The sequence below is a fragment of the Vipera ursinii genome (assembly GCF_947247035.1).
Source record: "Vipera ursinii genome assembly, chromosome: 6".
Lineage (NCBI taxonomy): Eukaryota > Metazoa > Chordata > Lepidosauria > Squamata > Viperidae > Vipera > Vipera ursinii.
Genome location: NC_139515.1, coordinates 81,401,577 through 81,424,972, shown reverse-complemented (window position 1 = coordinate 81,424,972; position 23,396 = coordinate 81,401,577). Strand labels below are relative to the sequence as shown.

General features: G+C 41.8%; 1 protein-coding gene across 2 annotated transcripts in view; it reads right to left on the bottom strand.

The window, feature by feature from the left end:
* SOX5 (SRY-box transcription factor 5) overlaps positions 1–23,396 on the bottom strand; it is a gene marked incomplete at its 5' end in the record, with an annotated part of 496,539 nt that overhangs the window by 404,583 nt on the left and 68,560 nt on the right. For both annotated transcript variants that reach the window (XM_083365302.1, XM_083365301.1), the window contains one exon: positions 22,604–22,835. In XM_083365302.1, the coding sequence (XP_083221428.1) occupies positions 22,604–22,835 (232 nt within the window). The remainder of the gene's footprint in view (positions 1–22,603; positions 22,836–23,396) is intronic.

Genomic DNA, 23,396 nt, shown 5'->3' with positions numbered 1-23,396 from the left:
AAGAGTATAAGGCTGGATAGAATATGGAGTTTCTTTTTTTAAACTGTCGGCTTGGCGGTTTATTCAGCATGAAATCCGGGCGGGGGGAAGGGGGAGAGGAAAATGGAGCAAGGAGAGACACTTTCTCTCTGCATAAAATAATAAAACTAGTGCGAGAATCACCAAAGAAATCTGGCGAGTTCACCAGAGAGGTAAGAAAAAATATTGATGTTTTCAGCAATACATCCTTATTTCTACACTGCCAAGCTTGGTATCTTTACTCGAGAGTAAATCTCAGAGAGTTCAATGGTCCTCTTAGAAGACTTGCACGGGATGGGAACCATGACATTTATTATACATGCTAGCATTTCAAATCTAGCGTTTGAAGGCAGAATCACTATTTAAAGTATTAGGTTCCACAGGAAATGTCAGCTGTGTGGTGAGATCCTTACCCTTCCATAACGCAGAAAGATTTAGTAGCTGTCGTTGCACAGTGAGCAAAGCTTTATTTGAATTTTGATTTGTCTTCCCCTTCAGACAAGCACCCAGCTTAATGTGTATTGTGTGAATCCAGCTCATTTGGCTTGTTATATAGTTCAGTGCCTTCTGCGAACCGAGAAAACACTCCAATGTTTTGTACGGTAATAAAATTACGTGTTGCACCATTTTGCAAAAGAGTTCTCTTTCCCTATTTTCAACCTGCTTGATTTAGGGGTAGTTCCAGCAGCAGAACCTCTATGTTTATGCACCTGTTTTCTCTGCATGCTAAATTTTTGCTCCAAGTTGTTTTAAACACGAGTCCTGTAGCAGGTTTTGATATTAACTGAACTCGTGTACTTGACATACATACAATTCTCTAGGCTGCTATTTCTACTCAGAGTTAAGGAAGTCCCACTGTTGTGTAGTGAGTTCTTTGGAGGCAGTAAGCGAGATGAGAGGTTGCAAACAGGAACATTGCTTTATTGAGGCAAACAGGAACAGAACTGAACCAGAGGCTTCTGCGCAGCTACTTATATGGTTGGCCACTAGGCGGCGGCCAATAGCTTTAAAGGAACCAATTCCCGCCCCAAATCCTCCAATGATCTTCTTGGAGACAGCTTGTCTGGCAAGTCAGTGACTGTTACACAGACACACCAATTGAGCAACCTTAAGCAGCATTCAAAAGACACGTGAAAACAGTTCAAGTAAATCCCAATACATTACACCCACCATCAATCAAACTGGCAACTTTGCTGCCCCCTGGCAGGAAAACCTTTGACCAGTGGTGGGATTTAGCCGGTTCGCACCGGTTCGGCAGAACTGGTAGCTAAATTTTCTAGAGTTTGGAGAATCTGCTGAATGAACGCTGCTTCCAGAAGTGTGTTCTAGGCCTAGGAGGCCTGGAGGAGGCCTCCCAGGCCTAGAACAGCCTGCTGGAAGTGCATGGATGCCACTTCCGGAAGTCCATTCTAGGCCTCAGAGGCCTGGAGGAGGCCTCCCAGCCCTAGAACGGCCTGCCAGAAGTGTGTGGATGCTACTTCTGGAAATCCATTCTAGGCCTCGGAGGCCCAGGCCAGCATCCACATAGAAAACCGATTGTTCAGGTATTTGAATCCCACCACTGCCTTTGGCCTTCTTCTTTTCCACCAACTTCTGCTCCACAAAGAACTTTCTGTGGTGAGAATAGTCCTACAGTGCCTCTTTTAGCTTGCTTTTTGGGGGGCAACCTTCCTATTTGCTCGCAAACAAATCCAACTCTGGTTTACCAACCAATCTTAGGGTTTCAACAGAGAAAGAATTTGTAGCTGAGAGTTGAACTGTGGGAACTTTGGTTCTATCCGTAGCTCAGGGGTCCTTGAACTGTGGGCTCCCTCATGCTCTTTGGGCTTGGTTGTTTTCTTGCAGACCACTCATTACCCAACTAGGTAACATTATCAGTGTTAGAAGAGAATGGAGCTTGATCTCTGTTTATATACAATTGGCTTGCCCTGTCAGTAAGCATCTTCTTGGTGCTTCTAGCACTGAGGATATTACCTAGTTCGGTAATAAAACCTCTGCAAGAAAACAGCCAAGCTCAGAGAGCACGAAGGAGCCGAATATATTAGAATTTACAACAACGTACTTCACCAATTGGATACTATCTAAACCAGGGGTCTTCAAACTTGGCAACTTTAAGACTTGTGGACTTCAACTCCCAGAATTCCTCAGCCAGCCAAGGCTGGCTGAGGAATTCTGAGAATTGAAGTCCATAAGTCTTAAAGTTGCCAAGTTTGAAGACCACTGATTTAAACCATTTCAACAATTTTAGTTACCAGCCATTTTCTCCATTTCCAACCATCTCTTCTCCAACTACCACCCTCTTCGAATCTACCTCTAATGCCACTGGGGTCTCTGATTCACATAGCAGCCCACTCAGAATCCGTTGTCCTGAGAGTGTTCCTAAAGCAGCACTTCCTCACAGCTCCTTATCAGCAAGACAAGTACAAACTCATTTTCCTAGAGTGTCTTTTTGGATGCATGGGTATGTGAAAAGTCAGCAAGATGTTATGGTGGAGAGCAGGCCCATCACTTATGACATAGGTCTCCAAACGTGGCAACTTTAAGACTTCTGGGCTTCAACTCCCTGAATTCCTCAGCCATCCATGCTGGCTGGGGAATACTGGGAGCTAAAGTTCACAAATCTTAAAGATGCCAAGTTTGGAGGCCCCCTGATCTATGAGAATACTTTGACAGGCTAGCAGTCCAAAAGAGATAAGCTGAACCACCTCTTATAGATGTGAGTTCAATCATCTATGACCAAAGAGCAAAGCTTTTCTTGAGATTGGCCAACCACCGTCAGCTGACACTTCCTCCAATGTGAACTGATTCAGATTTCTATTGTGCTTACACTGGCTTGTTCACCTGACTTGCAGTAGCAACTCCTGGGAATCAGGCAGGAAAATAACCTTTTTCAAAATCGAAATTCAGGGTGATTTTTGCTTCCTTGGCCGTGCCCTATTCTGCAGAGCTTAACAAAAATAAATTAACATGAAGTAAAAGTCTTAAGGTGCCCCTGGTTTGAAAAGGTTGATTACACCAGCTGTAGTGAGAATAGACTTTCAAGGCTAACTTAGATATCTTCTCATTTTCCTCCCCCAATCCAAATTGGCTTTTGCCCCCTCCTCAGCCCATAGCTGATGTTAAACTGCACTAAGCAACATGCCAAAAATGAAGTACCGAAGTAACATGCTGGGCCAAAGACAGGATGCAGATATTCACACAGACAGCTTTCATGTTTGGATTAAACACTGATCTAGGCATAAGCTGGAATTAAAGCAAGGATACTTCCTGCATGATTTAAGCATGACAGCTTCATTCTGAGTGCACCCATTATACTCAGATATGCACATGCACACAGACATAATTTGCAGAATATATACTCTGTGTGTGTGTCATAATAAATGATACAAGAATTGTTGTTTCCTTCCCTGTAGAAGCTTTTCCATATAGGCTTTATAAGATGGAATAAACTCAAGGGGGAGAACACAATTCTATCTCATCCTATGAATTGTGTGGAGTGTTGCTGTCTCTGTGTGCGGATGTTTAATATAAATGTCATAATCAAGTACCAGACCTTGTTGTTTCCTTCCATTTAAGTGTTCCTACCATTTCCATGTAGACTTTGGAAGATGAAATAAACTCTAAGAAGAAAAGCCAATTCTGTCCTATCTTATGAATTGTGTGGAAGGTATGTGTGTGTTTAATAAGTCATAATTAAATAATACAAGAACTTGTATTATGTGTTTGCTTCCAGGTAGTTATGTACTTCCACGTAGAAGCATTTCCATGTAGACTTTATAAGATGGAATGAACTCAAGAAGGAAAGCCAATTCTGTCTCAACCTATGACCTGTGTGGTGTTTGTGTGTTTAATATACATGTCATAATCAAATAATACAAGAAACTGTTGTTTGCTTCCACATAAATGTTTCTAGGATTTCTTTGTAGACTTTGTAAGTTGGAATAAATTTAAGGAGGGAAGCCAATTCTATCCAATCCTATGAATTGCGTGGAGCGTGTGTTTGTGTGTGTGAGTACATGTGTACCTCAGTATAATGGATGACCGAAGGCCTGGGGAATTTTCCCTATAGTGACACCAGCTCTAAATCTCTCTTGCTTCCTAGACATGCATCAATCTCATTCACTGTCATCAGGACCAGAATATAACATCTCTCAAAATGAATTCACCTGAGAGGAAAAACCACCTTAAAATGAACAAATGGGATTGAAGAAGAGGTGTGGTTTTAATTGCTTATTTCTTTCAATTTGTCTACACTGTGCCATTTCATTCTTTCAAAACAACAACAACAACAACAACAACAACAACAACAACAACAAAACAATAGAAGGAAAGGTATTAAGTCACTTTAAGTTTCCCACTTCTGTTGGGGAAAGAAACTGACCCTGAGGCAAACAAAATTGAAGGGCCAATTCAAGCAATATTCTTCATGACACTCAATTGGGAGTGATAAAGTGATCCAGGAAAAAGTATTTTGGAAAACTAGAATAGAATTATTTGATTGCCCACATTTACCTACGTTCCTGCTTTGACTAACAAAGTTGAATATTCAAGGGATGTAGTTTAATGTTATCACCACTGTTCCTACCTGTCATTTACCTCAATCCTCAAATCAGAAGAGATAAGAGAAGGAGAAGGAGAAGGAGAAGGAGAAGGAGAAGGAGAAGGAGAGAGAGAGAGGGAGAGGGAGAGGGAGAGGGAGAGAGAGAGAGAGAGAGAGAGAGAGAGAGAGAGAGAGAGAGAGAGAGAGAGAGAGAGAGAGAGAGAGAGAGAGATTGGGGTTACCTAGTTTGGGTACTGAAACATCTGCAAGAAAACTACCCAGCTCAGAGAACACCAAGGAAATGATTCCCACCCACCCCCCGCAGAAGAGGCTGCCACAGAGGAGGACCTGTGGGAAGTCAGCTCCCCAAAGAAGGAAATATTAAAAGGGCAGAAAAATATATTTCCTAAAAAGATTTTGAAGAAACAGAAAAGCATGCCTGGTTTGCTTAATAGCCCCAGCTCTCCCTCCCTCATGCTCTGTACAAATGCAGATGTAGGGGACTAGAAGCTTAGGAAGACAAAGACACCTAAAATCAACATACCCCACTAAGACATAATAGGATGGATTGACCCACAACCATTGAGAATACCAGGAAAGCACACCTAGACTCAGGACAGAATATGTGACACAGGAAATAGTCTCAAACAGGAAGCAACTCCAAACAAAAGAGTCCAGTGGGTATAAAATCCCACTACCCACATGTGCTCAGTCCTTTTTCTGCTGGATCCATCTTTCTGTCTGGCTTTCCTCTGCAATAAACTGTAACCTTCTTCCTAAAGCAGTCGCCATGTTGTTTATTCCCGGCTTGGATGGAACCATGATGAAGACTTTTCTTCCTACAGACCTTTTTCGTGGTCCCACCAGATGTGCATCCCTAACCAATGGGACCCCCATAACATAACCTGCTTTCCCCAAGGTGATGATAGAGCTTGCCCAGGCTGAGAAGTCTGGGCAGACAGAGAGTTTTCAGTGGGGTGAGAAGATGGGTGCCTGCAGGTGGAGCAAATAAGTCAAGAGACGTGATGGAAGTTATGATACCATCACGCAAATGGCATCCTGGTGTGCCAGACGCCATTGTGGCTTCTGCCAGATACCAGTGGATGGGTAGATGTACAGAATAAAATAATTATCCAGCAGTAGCTTCCTCTTTTGATCTCCAGTGGAGATGCCAGCTCAATAATACTACAAGAAGTGTTGAAAGACATCCTTGAGTTTTACAGAGAAACAAGTGGAAAAACAGAAGCCTCTTTCGGGGAGGAAGGCAAGAAACCGCAAGGCACAGCATTATTATGAGCCAACATAATAATAATAATAATAATAATAATAATAATAATAATAATAATAATAATAATAATAATAATAATAATAATAATAATAATAAACTAATCTAGGGAAGAGGGTTTGCCTTAATGCATCCCACGTACCGATTTCACTACAGACTCTTTTGTTTACTTGAATCATAGATCAGGTTGTTATGGAAAGAGAAGAGGTAGGGGGGGAAAGCTTTTTTTTTCATCCTTGAGCAGAACACACCTTCCTCATATTTCAAAAGAGGCAATTAATTATTAACAGGATGGCAATGCTGAATAATCAAAGGGATATCATGTCGCAAGAGGAACAGGGACAATTATCAGGTGCAAAACTGTCTTAGCAGGTCCTTGTTTTCAAATCCTTGTCCTGCATTTACCGCCCCTTTCGCCCACATCCTATTTGTAGCTGGAAAAAAAAAAACAGATAATCTGCTATCCAAAGTCCTATTCCATTCAGGACTGGCCTGAGTTTGTGTCTATGTGTGTTTTTGCAAAGCCCAAAGAAGAGATAATGTTGAAGCAAAAGGACTTCCTCCCCAGATAAGGACAGCATTGTTTGAAGATCTATGGCCCAAGTCATTCCCAGCTAATTTGGACTCAAAAGCTAGTCAATTGCTTTATCTTGTGATGTTCGTTTCACGGAGTTCAGGGACATTGTTGGCCTTCTTTAACAGGAGAAAATGCTTGTTTATTCACATGTGTGCTGCCTGTTTATTGGCAAGCAAGAAGACAACCCTGAACTGCTTTGCAGCTTGAATGGAAAAGGGAGGTAGGGGGGGAAAAAGAAAAGAAAGGGAACAGTTTCTGAAAACTCTTAATTAACTGCCTAAAACATACTGTCACCGATGCTGGTTTTCCTTTCTTTTGCTCAAGGCTTTACTGTGGTCAATTGGGTATCAAAATGACTGCAAATGATGTGACAGTGATGAGCCCACCTTCAGGCTTATCTCGGTACAGAAATATCCTTTAACAAAGAATGGGATTTTGTCATCTCACATGGAAGCAATTCTCACCAGGCAAACCCACAATTCCAACTGCTATTTCAAAAGAAAAGGCCACTTAAGTGGTGGCTACCTGCAAAGGCCCGGCCTACTACATCACTGTGGAACACCAGGTAGTCCTTGATTTATGACTGTAATTGAGCCCAGAATTAGGGTCATAAAGTCATGCAGATCAGGTCATTCAGAAGATGCCTAATATTAGGGACTTTTTTTGTGGCCGGTCATTAAGCAAACAAGCAAATGCCTCAGTTGTGAAGTGAACCCTCGTCCTCAATGGACTTTTTTTTGGGCGAGAAAAAGGAAGTAAATGCAAGTTTTTGGCAAGAAACATCATAAATTGTAATCGCATGAACGTGGGTTTCTGCAAAGGGCGGTAAATGCAGGCTGGTTGCTAGCTACCCAAAATGGGATCATCTGAATGTGGGAAGGTATCTGTTGTAGCTTTAAACTGGGTCCTAAGTAGCCCTGGGATGTCTGTACTTTGCAAGCTGTTGCATGCACTCGTGTATTGAGTTCAAACATCCGCAATAGGAAACCTTGCAGACATTATCTTCATCAATGACTTAGATGAGGGAATTGAAGGGGAACTCATCAAATTTGCAGATGACCCCAAACTGACAGGAGTAGCCAACCCCCCAGAAGACAAAACTCAGGATCCAAAAAGATCTTGACAAACTTGAACAATGGGCCCTATCCAACAAAATGAGTTTCATTGTGGAGAAAAGCAAGGTTTTACACCTAGGCAGGAAAAACCAAAGCTAGAAGTACAGATAAGGCGAAACCTGGCTCCAAAACACTAACTGTGAGAGGGACCTTGGAATCCTAGTGAACAAACACTTAAAACATGAGCCAGCAGTGTGCGGCAGCAGTCAAAAAAGCTAATACAATCCTTGGTTGCATAAACAGAGGCATAGAAGCAAAATCACATGAAGTATTAGTACCGCTTTATAAACCCTTAGTAAGACCACACCTGAAATAGGGCATCCAGTTTTGGTCACCACATTACAAAAAAAAAAATGTTGAGACGTTGGAAAAAGCACAAAGAAGAACAACTAAGATAATTAAGGGCCTGGAGACAAAAACATATGAAGAATGGTTGCAGGAATTGGGTATGGCCAGTCTAGAGAAAAATAGGACTAGGGGTGATGTGATAGCAGTATTCCAATATCTGACGGGCTTGAACAATGGGCCCTATCGAACAAAATGAGTTTCAATGTGGAGAAAAGCAAAGTCTTACACTTGGGTAGGAAAAACCAAAGGCACAAATACAGATTGGGCAAGACCTGGCTTAAAAACAGTGACTGTGAGAAGGACCTTGGAGTCCTAGTGGAGGATCGCTTGGCTATGAGCCAGAAGTGTGCAGCAGCCGCCAAAAAAGCTAATACAATCCTGGGCTGCATAAACAGAGGCATAGAATCAAGATCACACGCAGCATTAGTACCACTTTATAAAACCCTAGTAAGACCACACCTGGAATACTGCAGCTAATTTTGGTCACCGTATCACAAAAAAGATGTTGAGAGTTTTGAAAAAAAAATCAGAGAAGAGCAACTAAGATGATCAGAGGCCTGAAGACTAAAACATACGAAGAACGGCTATGGGACTTGGGTTTGGCTAGTCTAAAGAGAAGAAAAAATAGGGGAGACCTCATAGCAGTCTTCCAGGATCGGAGGGGCTGCCACAAGGCAGAGGGGGTCAGGTTGCTCACCAAAGCACCTGAGGGAAGGACGAGAAACAATGGTTGGAAACCGATCAAAGAGAGAAGCAACCTGGAATTAAGGAGAAACTTCCTGACAGTGAGGACAATTAACCAGTGGAACATCTTGCCTTCAGAAATCATGGGTGCTCCATCACTGGAAATTTTTAAGAAGAGACTAGACAATCACCTATCTGAGATGGTATAGGTTCTCCTGCTTGAACAGGGAGCTGGACTAGATGACCTCCAAGATCCCTTCTAGCTTTATTCTATTCTAAGGCTGCATGAGGAAGGGCCCCCATATAAAACAGGAAAGCAGGAGGCAGCAAACGCTTTACTGAATTTGAGAAAGGAAAAACAGGAGTAGATCTGGCTACTTTTTGGATGGATCACTATCAGGAAATCTCCGGGGACAAGCTAGATTGGGAAATTGAAAAAAAGAAGAAGAATCCAGAAGAAGCCAATGGCAAACTAGTTCCCTTCTGGCTACCGGTACCAGTCGTCCTCGATTTAACGATCACAGTTGAGCCTCAATTGTCCATTGCTCAGCAAGACAGTTGTTAAGTGAGTTTTGCCCCCGTTTTACAACTTTACTTGCCACGGTTGTTAAGTGAATCACTGTGGTTGTTAAGCGAGTAACATAGCTGCTAAGGGAATCAGGCTTCTGCATTGGTTTTGCTAGTCAGAACGTCGCAAAAGGTCATCGCATGAGCCTGGGACACTGTAACCATCGTAAATATATTTGCCAGTTGCAAAGCGTCCAAATTTTGATCATGTGACCGTGGGGATGGGGCAAGGGTTGCGTGAGAAACAGTCATTTTTTTTCAGTACTGTTGTAACTTTGAACAGTCACTAAACAAATAGCTGTAAGTTAAGGACTACCTATAATTGAAGTTGACTTGAGAGAGAGAGACAGAGATGTTATTTAGCGCAGATGGAAGGCAGCACGCCTTAATTTCAGCCAACATTTGGCTAAATACTTGAGTGTCTACAATAGCAGACGTCATTAAGTGATCCCAGCTACAAGGCAGGTTATCCCCCAAATTCTATGCAGATAAAATAGAATAATAGAGTTGGGGGGCGGTCTTCTAGTCCCTTGCTTGAGCAGACCCTATACCAGTGATGGCGAACCTTTTAGAGACCGAGTGCCCAAACGGCAACCCAAAACTCACTTATGTATCATCAGGTGCCGGGTGGGCATGGCCCATTGGGTGGCCGTGGCCTATGGGATGGGCGTGGCTGCAGTGGTAATGGCAGACTGGGTGGGATTTAAAAGTTCAAACAATCAATTCCAACTTTGCAAGATCATTCCCCCCCCCGCGAGAAGTTGAAATTGATTGATTGATTGAACCTTTTTTTTTTTTGCACACGGTGGCGGAGGCCTAAAGCGAGAAGGTTTTATAAAACCCAGCTGAAGGCCTAGGACTGGGGCGACGGCGCACGTGCCCACAGAGAGGGCTCTGCGTGCCACCTGTGGCACACGTGGCATGGGTTCGTCCCCTACGGCCCTATACCATTTCAGACAAATGGCTGTCCACTTCTTTTTGAAAGCCTCCAGTGATGGCAAGCTTCTGAAGGCAAGCTATTCCATTGGTTGATTCCTCTCAGCGTTAGGAAAATTCCCCTTACTTCTAGGTTGCTTCTCTGCTTGGTTAATTTCCACCCCTTGTAGACTAATGAAACACTGGGATGGGGCTGATTTTGTCTCCAAGATTCACATGAGATGGGTGACTGTGTTCCATTCAATGTTAAGACTCGCTTACTTTGACTGGTGAGGAAACAACGACAAGCAATCTTCCACAACGGTAGCCGACATGAAGGTCTACAATACATTTCCACCTCATTGGTTTGTACACAGTTTTTTTCAGCTGCCCAAATAAACCGGCAGACGCAGAGCCTCAAATACAAATATTTTCTGGTATGAAGTCATTCAATTGTCCGAGTCATTCAATTGTCCTCGCTAGGTGTGTGCCTCCAGGGTTGGAAACAATAGAAGATATACAGTTCCCAGCACATACATAAAACAAGGTGTTTGCTTTTCAGGTGATTATTTTCTGCTTAACTGACTCCCAATGAGTCCTTTCAAAGATGGCAGGGCTTCACACACAGCTGTTCCTCCACAACACACTGCCAGCCAACCCCACCCTTGTGCACAGAGGCCTTGGCTTGGGCTCTGAACTTTCCAATCACCCATACAGAGGCTTTGCCTGGGCCTGTTGTGACTGCCATTGAACACATTGATTTAAATCCCTCATTGTTCCACTCTTCTGTTTTCACAGTAGACCCACTTCAAAGACCAGCATCAAGCCTGTTTCATCATACATTCCAGCCATTAAACAACATCAACCTGATATTAGATTGGTGTCTTAGAAATACGCTGTCAAGGTTTGCTCCCAGGGCCAGAAATGACTAGAAGATGTTTGTGCAATTCTTGTTCTGAAGTATGTATTATTTTTTATTTTTATTTTTTTAATTTTTAATTCCATTTATATCCCGCCCTTCTCCGAAGACTCAGGGCGGCTTACAACCTTAGCAGGAGCCTTCATTCTATGTATATGCCTGCTTATTAGGGCTTTCACACACACACACACAAGCGGCATTATTACAAAGTCAGCTTAATTGCCCCCAACAATCTGGGTCCTCATTTTACCTACCTCGGAAGGATGGAAGGCTGAGTCAACCTTGAGCCTGGTGGGATGTGAACCTGCACTAATTGCAGGCAGCTGGTGTTACTTAAGGAGGCATTAGCCCACTGCTCCACCAAGGCTCTTATATAATTATATTATATAATGAAAAAGACTAAAAGGCAATGAGGTCGGGCTTAAGTGTCACCCAAAGGTGCTTTTTTCAAAAGGCAACTGGACTTTCTTTGTTTGTCCTTGAAGATGTTTCGCTTCTCATCCAAGAAGCTTCTTCAGTTCTAAACAAACAAGGCGAAACAAAGGAAGTCCAGCTGTCTCTTAAAAAAGCACCTTTGGGACAACCGTGATCTGGATGACTGAGAATTTACAACACAGTGCTAGGCTGCATTAACCAAGAGATAGAATCAAGATCACATGAAGTGTTAATAATACTTTGCAATGCCTTGGTAAGGCCACACTTGGAATACGGCATCCAGTTTTGGTCACCATGATGTAAAAAAGATGTTGAGACTCTAGAAAGAGTACAGAGAAGAGCAACAAAGATGATTGGGGGACTGGAGGCTAAAACATATAAGGAACGGTTGCTGGAATTGGGTATGTCTAGTTTAATGAAGAGAAGGGTGAGGGGTGACATGATAGCAGCCTTCCAATATCTCAGGGTCTGCCCCAAAGAAGAGGGAGTCAAGCTATTCTTCAAAGCACCTGAATGCAGGACAAGAAGCAACGGATGGAAACTAACCAAGGAGAGAAGCAACCTAGAACTAAGGAGGAATTTTCTGACAGTTAGAACAATTAACCAGTGGAACAACCTGCCTCCAGAAGCTCTGAATCCTCCAACACTGGAGGTTTTTAAGAAGAGACTGGACAGCCACTTGTTTGAAATGGTATAGGGTTTCCTGCATGAGCAGGGGATTGGACTAGATGACCTCCAAGGACCCTTCCAACTTTATTTTATCCATCAAATTCTTGCCTTTAGGTCAGCAAAATTATTCAGAGTACAGAATGGGAAAGCAATGTTAAAGCAAAAGATAATGACAATACCCACCTTAAATATATTACGCCACACCACAAGTCTTACTTTAAAGACAGTCCCTGACTTAAGACCACATATGGGACTAGAATTTCCATTGCTCTGCAAGGCAGTTGTTAAGCGAGTCACACCCAATTTTAGAACCTTTTTTTGCCATAGTTGTTAAACAAATTGCTGCGGTTGTTAAGTGAATCACATGATCATGAAGCCCCCCCCCTGCCCCCAGTTGGCGTTGCTTGTCAAAGATAGAATGGTAGGTTTCCAAATGTTAATCATCTGATCTCAGGATGCTGCAACGAACATAAATACATGCTGGTTGCCAAGCACACAAATTTTGGTCAAGTAACTATGGCAATGCTGTGACAGTTTTAAGCGTGAGGACCAGTCACAAATCTTTTTTTTCTTCTTCAGTGACACTAAAACTCTGAATGGTCATTAAAGGAATGATTGTAAGTTGAGGACTACTTGTATACAGTACCTTTGCAAATGATCTTTGCTTCCACATAACTTTGGTTTTTGTTCTCGTTTTGAGGATTCCATCAATTCTATCCAACCATTATTTTCTCCATCTTCCCCTTTCCCTAGACCAACTTACTTCTCCATGGAATTTCTTTGTGGTTTGTCCCTCATTTATTCTCTCCCTGTCTCCACGTGTCCTCAATATATTCCTTTATACTGGTCTCTCATTCTGATATTAAATCCCACCCTTATGCAGGGTCCATTCATTGCTGACAGATTTCACTATTCTTCCCATATGTTTTCCTTTCCTCATACAGTATACTACTCTCATTGCCTTTTGATAAGCAAAATTCAGCTCCACATCTCTGATTAACAATCTGTAACTCAATTCTGTTCATGTGATCTTATGCTTTCTCCAAACTAATTTAATTTAGCCAATTTAATACAGCAGCTTACAAAGGCATTAAAAAAAAATAAAACAATTAAAAGTCACCGAATGTATAATGCATTTTCTTTCTCACACTTGTACAATTCTCAATGATCTGCTGAAAAACAAAACCTCGGGTTGCATACTCTTTATTTGGCAGAAAACCATGATTCACTCCCCAAATTTTGCTTATTGTCATTTCTTGTACCTTTTAGCCAAAGCTTTGCCAATGTCTTCCAAGACCCAGTTCCCAATCAAAATCCCCCTGTAACTTTAACGTTCATTCTTGCTAATAGTTCATGAATGAAAAAAAATAGGGTTACATGAGCCCGCTTCATTAGATCTGGCAGTAAACCAGTACAGGCAGTCCTTGACTTCTGACCACAGTTGAGCCCAAAACTTATGTTGCTAAAGTGAGACAGTTGTTAACTGAGTTTTGCCCCATTTTATGACCTTTCTTGCCACACTTTTTAAGTGAATGACTGCAGTTGTTAAGTTAGGAACACAGTTGTTAACTGAATCTGGCTTCCCCATTGATCACCAGAAGGTGATCACAGGACCCACCATAACAGCACACATCAACAATGAAATTTAGTTGCCCGCTCTCAAAGTAAAACTCATACATGACACACACCTAAAACATACTATAAACAACATGTGCATATGTAGGGGTGTGGGTCTATACATATGTCGTTTATAGTATGTCTTAGGTGTGTGCCATGTATGTGTTTCACTTTGAGAGCGGGCAACTAAATTTCATTTTTGATGTGTGTCGTTGTGCCCACAGTAAAAAAAAAGACAATAAAGATTATCTTATGAAGATGACCTTATCTTAAATGTCAGCCAGTTGCCAAGTGTCCAAATTTTGATCATGTGACTGTGAGGATGCTGCAACAGTTGTAAGTATGAAAAGTGGTCATAAGTCACTTTTGTTTGTGCTGTTGTGACTTTGCATGGTCCCTAAACAAAAGTCGAGGATTGCCTGTATCTGGGTACCATGAGCTACAGAAGTACTTTTGATAGGTTCCAGGAGATGTGCCTTCACTGTTGTGGCAATCACTTTATAAAACATTCTCCTCCCAAAATTAGATCAACTGCAGCCCTTATGACAAAGTCCCTCCGGACTTGATTATGTTATTCGATCTGGGGCTCCCAGGGAACTGGATCCATGGTTTAAATGGTTCCATTGCTGAAGGGGTAATGTCCTCTTATCCACTCTTTCTTAAGGGTTTGTATAGGTGTTTTTATAATACTGGTGTTAAGAGCAGGAATTCAGGAGTCCAGGCAGTTCAAATGAATATATAGCTTTACTACAAGCTCAAGCTCTCTACAAGAATCTGAACTACTAAAGGCCAAAGCAAATTGGCGGTAGATAAGAGCCAATGGAATTCAAGGTGGGCAGGACTTGGATCTCTTGTGAGCACGAAGGGACTCCAAACTAATGCCGCATTTGACTCTTCCCACAGGTTCAGCTTGGTCATCTCCTACAACTGGTCTTTTAATGTGGATTGTTTCTATATTTTTTTTATGTTTGTGTTGTTTTGTTGGCTTGTTAAACACTGCCCTGAGTTGCTTTTTTGTAGGGCAGGCGGCTGTACAAATTTGATTAATAAATAAAGAAATAAACTACACCGCCCATTTTTCATCCCTTTGGCCTGTGTAAATATGAAGAAACCTCTGCTTGAAGTAAGTGAAAGGATAAGCAACAAAATATCTATGAATGGCTGTTTCGGGGATTGGTACTGTACAATGGGAAAGACCCTGCTTAAGAGACATAGGGGTGTTTTGCATTCAAAAGGCACTTCGTTGGACCTCAAGTCATTAAAATTAAGTTTCTCAAATGGTAAGCTTGGAAAAATACATCAACTCCAATTGAGGGTAGTTTCTAGATCACATGAAGTGATAGTACTGCTTTATACTGCACTGATAAGACCACACCTGGAGTACTGCATCCAGTATTCGTCACTACAAGGAAGACGTTGACACCTTAGAAAGAGTCCAGAGAAGAGCAATAAAGATGATAGGAGGTCTGGAGGCTAAACTGTAGGATGAACAACTGAGGAAGTGAGGTATGCTTAGCGTAACAAAGAGGGGAAAAATTAGGGCGGACGTAATAAGTGTCTTCCAGTACTCGAGGGACAGTCACAGTTGAGTCAACCTTTAGGGAGTCAACCTATTCTCTAAAGCACCTGAGGGCAGAATAAGAAGTAATGGGTAAAGGTAAAGGTTCCCTCACACATGCATGCTAGTTGTTTCCAACTCTAGGGGCCGGTGCTCATCTCCGTTTCAAAGCTGAAGAGCCAGCGTTTGTCCAAGGATGTCTCCGTGGTCATGAGGCCAGCATGACTAGACGCCAAAGGTCCACGAAATGCTGTTACCTTCCCACCGTAGTGGTCCCTATTTTTCTACTTGCATTATTACGTGCTTTCGAACTGCTAGGTTGGCAGAAGCTGGGACGAGTAACAGGCGCTCACTCTGCTACGCAGCACTCAGGATTCGACCCGCCAAACTCCCGACCTTCTGATCGACAAGCTCAGAGTCCTAACCCACTGAGCCACCGCGTCCCTTAAGAAGTAGTGGGTAAAAGACCATAAAAGAGTGAAGCAAAGTAGAAATAAGGAGAAATTTCCTGACAGTTAGAACAATTAATCAGTAGAACAATCAGGAGAACAACCTGCCTCCAGAAGCTGTGGATGCTCCATCACTGGACAGCCATTTGTCTAAAATGTTATAGGGTTTCCTGCTTGAGCAGGGGGTTGGACTAGAACACCTCCAAGCTCCCATCCAATCCTATTATTCTACGTTCTATGTGCTATACCAGGGGTAGGCAACCATTCATAGCTGGCTCAGGAATTCTGGGAGTTGAAGTCCACAAGTCATAAAAGAGCCAAGGTTGCCTACCCCTGTGCTATACTGTCATCTGTAATGAAAATCAATGCAACGGAATACTACTTTTTTAATCTGATGCCTATAGGTGTGCTGGATCGTAGTGTCCCTAGTTCCTAGATTATAAGGCCATAGTGTCTGGAAGGGGGCTATGGCATTTTGGATTCAACATTATCTGAAGGGCACTAAATTGCACAAGATTTATATTCTGGGTTGAGTGTCAGAGAAGAACTAGAGAATTCCAAACTCAACACTTAATCCATAGAGCTCCTTAACTGATTTCTCTCTTTTTCCTCCGGTTGGTCTAATCCAGAGGTAGGGAATGATGGCCCCTTTGTGACTTGTGGACTTCAACGCCCAGAATTCCCAAGCAGGAATTTCGGCTCACTCAGGAATTCTGGGCGTTGAAGTCCACAAGTCATAAAAGGGCCATCGTTCCCTATCCTTGATCACAAAAGGCTGTTCTGAAAATAAAAAGGTAGCTGGATAAACGGGGGGGGGGGGAAGGGAGGTAGCCTGATGCCAAAGTAAAACCAGAGTACAAGAAGAAAAGGTGTGTGCTTTGCACAATCTCTACTCTCTCTCTCTCTCTCTCTCTCTCTCTCTCTTCTCAATGCCCAAGAGTTGTCTTGTTTATTCAAGTAACACCCTGGAGTAATTTTGTAAGACAATGTGAGTGTACGCACTCAATGCAGAAATATCAGACTCCAGTTTTCAAGACTAAAATTATGCGTATGGGAAACAGCTTTCAAGTGCTGTTCTGCAGATGACATTTAGAGCAATAATGTTTGCAACAACGTAATTCCATCATAAGATAAATATCAATTTAGCATGGGGGAGAAGACATTGAAGTAGAACAATTGCAAACTTTTACCGCGCCGTTATTTGCTGAATTTTAGCTGTTCAATTGTTCTGGGAAGCTGGCCTGCCTCTTACAAAGGGAACAACATCAAGCTGACACGGTGAAATTGTGAGTGCTTGTAAATGGATGTGCTGTATGCAGAAATGCATAATTATGCTCCGTATTAACTATGCCTTATTGCAGTGCTTCACATATGGCATTGTAGCCAGCCGTATCTGAATCTTTTGCAAATCTATCTGCCATGCTATTTAGGCAGATCACATTCCACATCGTTCAAAAGTAATTACACTTTTGTCTAGAGTGGAAGGAGACGGTTTTCCCCAAACAATGAAAAAAAAAAGATCTCATTATTAAAACTGGCACAATAACTAAGCTGGCGTTCACAGCACTCTCCATTGTCCCATCACAATTACTCTCTCTGTCTCTGTGTGTGTGTGTGTATGTATGTGTACACTCACATGCACACAAGTAGTCCTTGACTTACAACAGTTCATTTAGTGACCATTCAAGGTTACAACAGCACTGGGAAAAGTGAGGTATAACTGTTTTTACCCTTACAACCGTTGCAGCATCCCCAAGGCCACGTGATCAAAATTTGGATGCTGGGCTCGGCAGCGAGACTTTTAGTAGCGCAATATTGGAAGAAGGAAGAACTGCTGACTATAGAAGAGTGGACTTTGAAAGTCTCTAACTTGGCGGAAATGGCAAAGATTTCAGCATATTTGAAAGAACAATCGCAACAGAGAATATTGTGGAATGGAGAAGATGGATTGAAAATATTCAGAATAAATATGGGACTAAAAAGTTTCATTTAGCATTTGAATAAGTATTAGTTTTATATGATGTATTATTAGTTATTTGTTATCTGTTAGTAATATAATTATGACTATGGAGAGTTAAAGTGTGATAGAATTTATTGTCTTATTTTTGTTGTTAGCATATTCTAGCTTATCTTTGTATCACTATACCCTGTATTCAGCTCTGGGAAGTTGGGGAGGGGGGAGGGGAGGGGAGGGGAGGGTTGGGGAGAGGGGAGGAGGGAGTTTTTTGTATTTAAAAATGTATTGTAAAACTTTTCAATAAAAAAAATTGGATGCTGGGCAACTGGCATGTATCTATGACGGTTCCAGTGTCCCGAGGTCATGTGATCACTTTTTGTGACCTTCTGACAAGCAAAGCCAATGGGGAAGCCAGGTTCACTTAAGAACTATGCTACTAACTTACCACTGCAGTGATTCACTTCACAACAAGAAAGGTTGTAAAATGGGACACAATTCAACTGCCTCACTTAGCAACAGAAACTCCATTGTGATCCTTAGTTGAGGACTACCTGTATTTAACTAGAAATGGTTCGTGATGTTTTGGATGTAATGTGAACCCAAAACAAGCAGCATAGCAGTATGGGAATAGATCGCTCTGTTTTTGCCTATCTGTCCTCAGCAAATTAAATCCTGGAAAATCTTGGACCACTGCAGTGGAAAAGGAAAAATTCAAACCTGGATAAGAAAGAAGTAGAGGATGTATTTCATGGGGGATCATTCTATATAGGTAGTCCTCAACTTACAACCATTCATTTAGAGACCGTTCAAAGTTACAACTGCCTTGAAAAATGTGACTTACAAGCTAGCAATCCTCATACTTAAAACTAACGCAGCATCCCCATGGTCGTGTGATCAAAATTTGGTTGCTTGACCAATCTGGCATATATTTACAATGGTTGCAGTATCCTGGAGTCATCTGATTGTCATTTACAACCTTCCCAGTCACCTTCTGACCAGCAAAGTCAATGGGGAAAGCCGGATTTGCTTAAAGACTGCATGACTCATTTAATAACTGCAGTGACTCACTTAACAGCCATGGCATAAAGGTCATAAAATTGGGTGTGACTCACTTAAATCACCACCTCAATTGGTGTTGTAAGCCGTACACAACATGCTTGGATGGACTTACCACTGAGCCAGGTTCAAGTCTTTGCCATGTCATAAAACATGTTCATAGAGTTTTCCTGGCACAGCCTAGAAGTGGTGGCTTCTTGCTATGTTTTTGGGATTTCCCAGTCTTACTCTCCAGACCCAGCGTTTCCTGGAAGTATCCCATCTCAAGAACTAACCTGGCCTGACTTTTCTTAGCCCATCCCCTCACCCCCTGCTGAGAATTCAATACGTACAGGTATTTCCACAAGAGAAAAACCATGTAGGACCTGTCTGCTTTGTGGTTAATGATGAGGGCAACGTCAAAATGAAGAAACGTCCAGCCTGATTTAACACTACAATAGTTGAATGTACAGAGACTGAAGCCAAGTTTTGAGAACTTAATACTCCGAGCCCTATCCATGGATCAATGAATCTGACCATGTTGCTTTCTCCTCTATCTAAAACTCTTTTAAATTCCAGTTCTTTCTGCTTGATTGAGCTTGGGTTTCTGACAGATTCTTGTTAAAGACAATGAATGGAAGGAAAGCATTATCTGGACTTCTCCCACACATGCCCTTGCCTTGACTCTCCCTTTGTTTCCTTTAGAAATGTTAAAACAACGCTCCATCCTTATTCAAAATGTAGTTTATGCCTCTTGTGTTTCTCCTCAGAAACTTTCCTTATTCTGAAACCATCCCGAGGAGAGGAGGAGGAGGAGGAGGAGGAGGAGGAGGAGGGGGAGACTGCAAATGCTTGTAATGGAAACCTAACAGACCCGTAACAAGTGTAGATATTAAAGGATTGATGACATTCGTTGCCCGCATGGGTTTCCTCTTTTCGAGGTGAAATTACAGCCTATGCATACATTCCCTTCCAAACATATCCTTAGCCATCAGGCAGGTTATCTGAAGTATCTGAAAAGATACTTCACGGAGAAAGATTATTAGCACACCACCTTTATTGAGAAAAATGACACGCAGCATGGTTGAATTCTTTGCTTTTCATATAGGAAACAGGAGACAGAAACCCACGTGTTCTAAAAAAAGGGCTTGGCAGAGGGGAAGAAGGCAAGAGAGAAAGAAAGGGGATATTTATGTTTTACTGTCAGGAAGAAATAAAAGAAAAATAAGGAACTGACTCCCTATATTGGAGAGGTACAGGTAGTTTTCAAATTATAACGGTTCATTTCATGGCCGTTCAAAGTTACAATGGCACTGGGAAAAAAAGGGATCTATAACACTTTTTCACTCCTGCAACCGTTGCCGCATCCCCATGGTCACGTGATCACAATTCGGATGGTTGGTAACTGACTCATATTTATGACGGTTGCAATGTCCTGGGGTCAGGTGATCGTCTTTTGCGATCTTCTGACAAGCAAAGTCAATGGGGAAGCCAGATTCATTTAACAACCATGTTACTAACTTAACAGCTGCAGTGATTCACCTAACAACTGTGGCATAAGATCATAAAATGGGGCAAAATTCACTTAACAAATGTTTGACTTAGCAACAGAAATGTTGAGCTCAATTGTGAGCATAAGTCAAGGACTAGTTGTATTTGTTAGCATATCTATCTATGTTTGTCTGTCTGTCTGTCTGTCTGTCTCTCTCTCTCTCTCTCTCTCTGTGTGTGTGTGTGTGTGCAATTTTTTTTGGATTGCTAACAAAGAATTAAGGGAGACTGATATGCATTTCAAACTTATTTGTTCTCATCAGTCAGCCATACCCTTCTGAGATTCGAACCTGGGCTGATTGCACATTAGGAAGTTGTTTTAACCATGTCTCTATATCTATCTATCTATCTATCTATCTATCTATCTATCTATCTATCTATCTATCTATCTATCTCCTTTATTATTTTTACAAATAACTCAAGACAACAAACACACACAATACTCCTTTCCATGTATTTTCCCAACAACAACAATCTTCTGAGGAAGCTTGGGTTGAGAGAGTGTAACTGGCCCAAACTCACCCAGACGGCTTTTCATGCCTAAGGTGGGACTTGAACTCATGGTCTCCCGCTTTCTAGCTTGGTGCTATAACCAGTCTAGAACAAACGGGCTCTCCAAATAATAAACTTGTGAAAATGAATTAAAAAAAAATAACAGCAGCAGAAAGGAATGGCTTATCACCTGAATTTATCATGCTCTACCATCACGGCTAATTCAAACTAGTTATCTCCAAAACTCCCCACTTGAATACAATGGACACCAGTCCAGGAGGCCAAATGTTTTGATCCATCCTTTCATTGATGACTTTACCAGTGATTGGATCTCTAGGATTCTTTGGTGATTGTCTGGTTCAAGATCCTGTTCAGCGTCTCCAGTTTGCTTAAATGCTTTTATTTAGGGAAGAAAGCAAGTTGGCTAGACTAGAGACATTTCTAAATAAAGTTTAGCAACAAGAAATATCAGGCAAGGTTTTCCTAAAAGGTTGCCAGGTACTCCTGCCTCTGCTTCATAGGGACAACTTTTGAAACAAGAGCACCGTGAGATCATGGCTGATAAAAGAGGATGGGTAGTGGAGAGGGGATGCCTTTGGATATTAAAAAAGAGAATCTGCAACAAAGTGTTGGTATTTAAGGTGATCTGTTACACAATTCTCTCCAACCAACTCTGGTTCTATTTGCAAATCCCTGGTTTTCTTCAATCACTAGCAATTGATGAATCTGTCAGTGGGTTTCCCAGAGTTTCCTATTCTCCTTTCTTAAATATAATTTAAGCTATTTCTGCATCAATTTAAAGTATCTTCTTTAAAAAAATACCTTGCATTTCTTTGATGTATACATGCATTTCTGTAGCCTCTCTGTCAGAGGTCAGTATTTCTTTGCAAACATTTCTCCTAAATTATAATGCATCGTTGTGCATGGTTTTCACAAATGTATCGACATTTTGGTATCTACTTTTCCCTCATGCACAAAATTTTAAAGTGGGATCAAGTCTGCATAAAAATCAGAGAAACGTGATTTCCACATTGTCCTGTAAATAATATGAAGTAAGTCTACAAGAATATGTAAACCAAGCACATTTTCTCCCCTTGGCTTATGGCAAGCCAATATTCTATATTCCCTTTTACTTCTAGCTGGTCTGTTTTGAGGGATTATTTTTTTTTGTCCTTTTGTTCTGAGACAGAATTAGCAAAAAAAAAAGAAAAAAAAAAGTCTGAAAGACTTGTATACATTTGCAAACTTCAGGGTTTCCAAGAACTTGTTTGTTAGTTGTAAATGCATGGGGATACCAAATCTGTTATTCTACAGAAATAAATAGAGATGAAAACATCATAGAAAAGATAAAGGCATCTGGGACTCCTCTGCATAGCTGCAGGGGAAAAAAAACACAACCTAATACGTGAATTACTAAGATATAAAGTGTGCCCTAATTTGTACATTTCCACATTTGTTTGGATCAGACCGTGGAAAAGACCTCTGTTTGGCCACTTCATACTTGAGAAGTAGACAAGATGCGTGCTGTTTTTACTTCTACCAAGGGAATAATAATAGCCGCCCAGAGTCACCTTGAAGGGGAAAGGGTTGGCCTAAAAATTTAATAAATAAATAAAATAATAATAACGATTTGAACATTTCACACATATCTAAAACAGGGCACAAGTGGAGAGACCTGGAACTCAAATAGGAGCCGAGCAAAATGGCGTTTTCATCCACAATGGAAACGGCTCAGAGTTTCCTCATTGTTGTGAGTTGTTCCATCCATGCCAGTGGCAAAGTGACTTGAGGCAATAAAAGGAGAGATCTTTAGGTGCCCAGGGGGAGTGCGAAGGCCACGCAAACACACAACAGAGTCTGGAGGAGACCTACCATGGTGTTTTGCTGGGAGGAAGGAGTCCTAAGGCCGCAAGGCTCTCGCGTCAGCAGAGAAACTGGCTGAAATTCCTCAAAATAGGGCTTGTTGGGAAAACTCACATGCAAAGGAAGGTGAAAGGCTGGGAGGCCGCCACTGTCTTCCTCTTCCACTTTCTGTCTGCCTGTCACCATGGCTACCTCTCCATCTGCTTCCCCATACGGAGAAGCTGGTTGCTTGGAAGACATCCTACAAGGAACAAAAGAGGGGGAAATAATGAAACCTCCACATAAATCCTTAATGCCGTCATTGTGTGGTTAGGGGCCATTGTAACAGAAATGCCTTTTTGTGCTAGCCGAGGGCAGGAAGCCATCCAAATACCACCGCAAAGCACACACAACGGAGAACAATGGCCAAGCAGGTAGCAACAGAACAGTGCCTGTTTGTTGTCGGAATAATGCACTAATATAGCACTCTCTTGTATGCTGGCCTCTTAAAACACATTCAAGGAGGTGGGAAGAAAAACTACCTAAGAACACCACATAATGAAATGCAATTCTATTTTGTGCATTAGTGGTGGGGAGGGAGAGAAATAACCTCTCTATTTTAGAACTCTGAAGGAGTTTGCAAAATGAGGGAATGGAACAGATTTTTTATTTTATTTTTTGGTGTTGATTTGACAGAAAGGCAACAAAGCTCAAACTTTTTCTTTTGTCTCCTCAAAGTTAGTACAAGCACCAGCCCAAATTGCATCGTCCTGAGATGTTGTCGGTGCGGTGGAAACCTGTCTGTCTGAATCAGCGGGAAGAC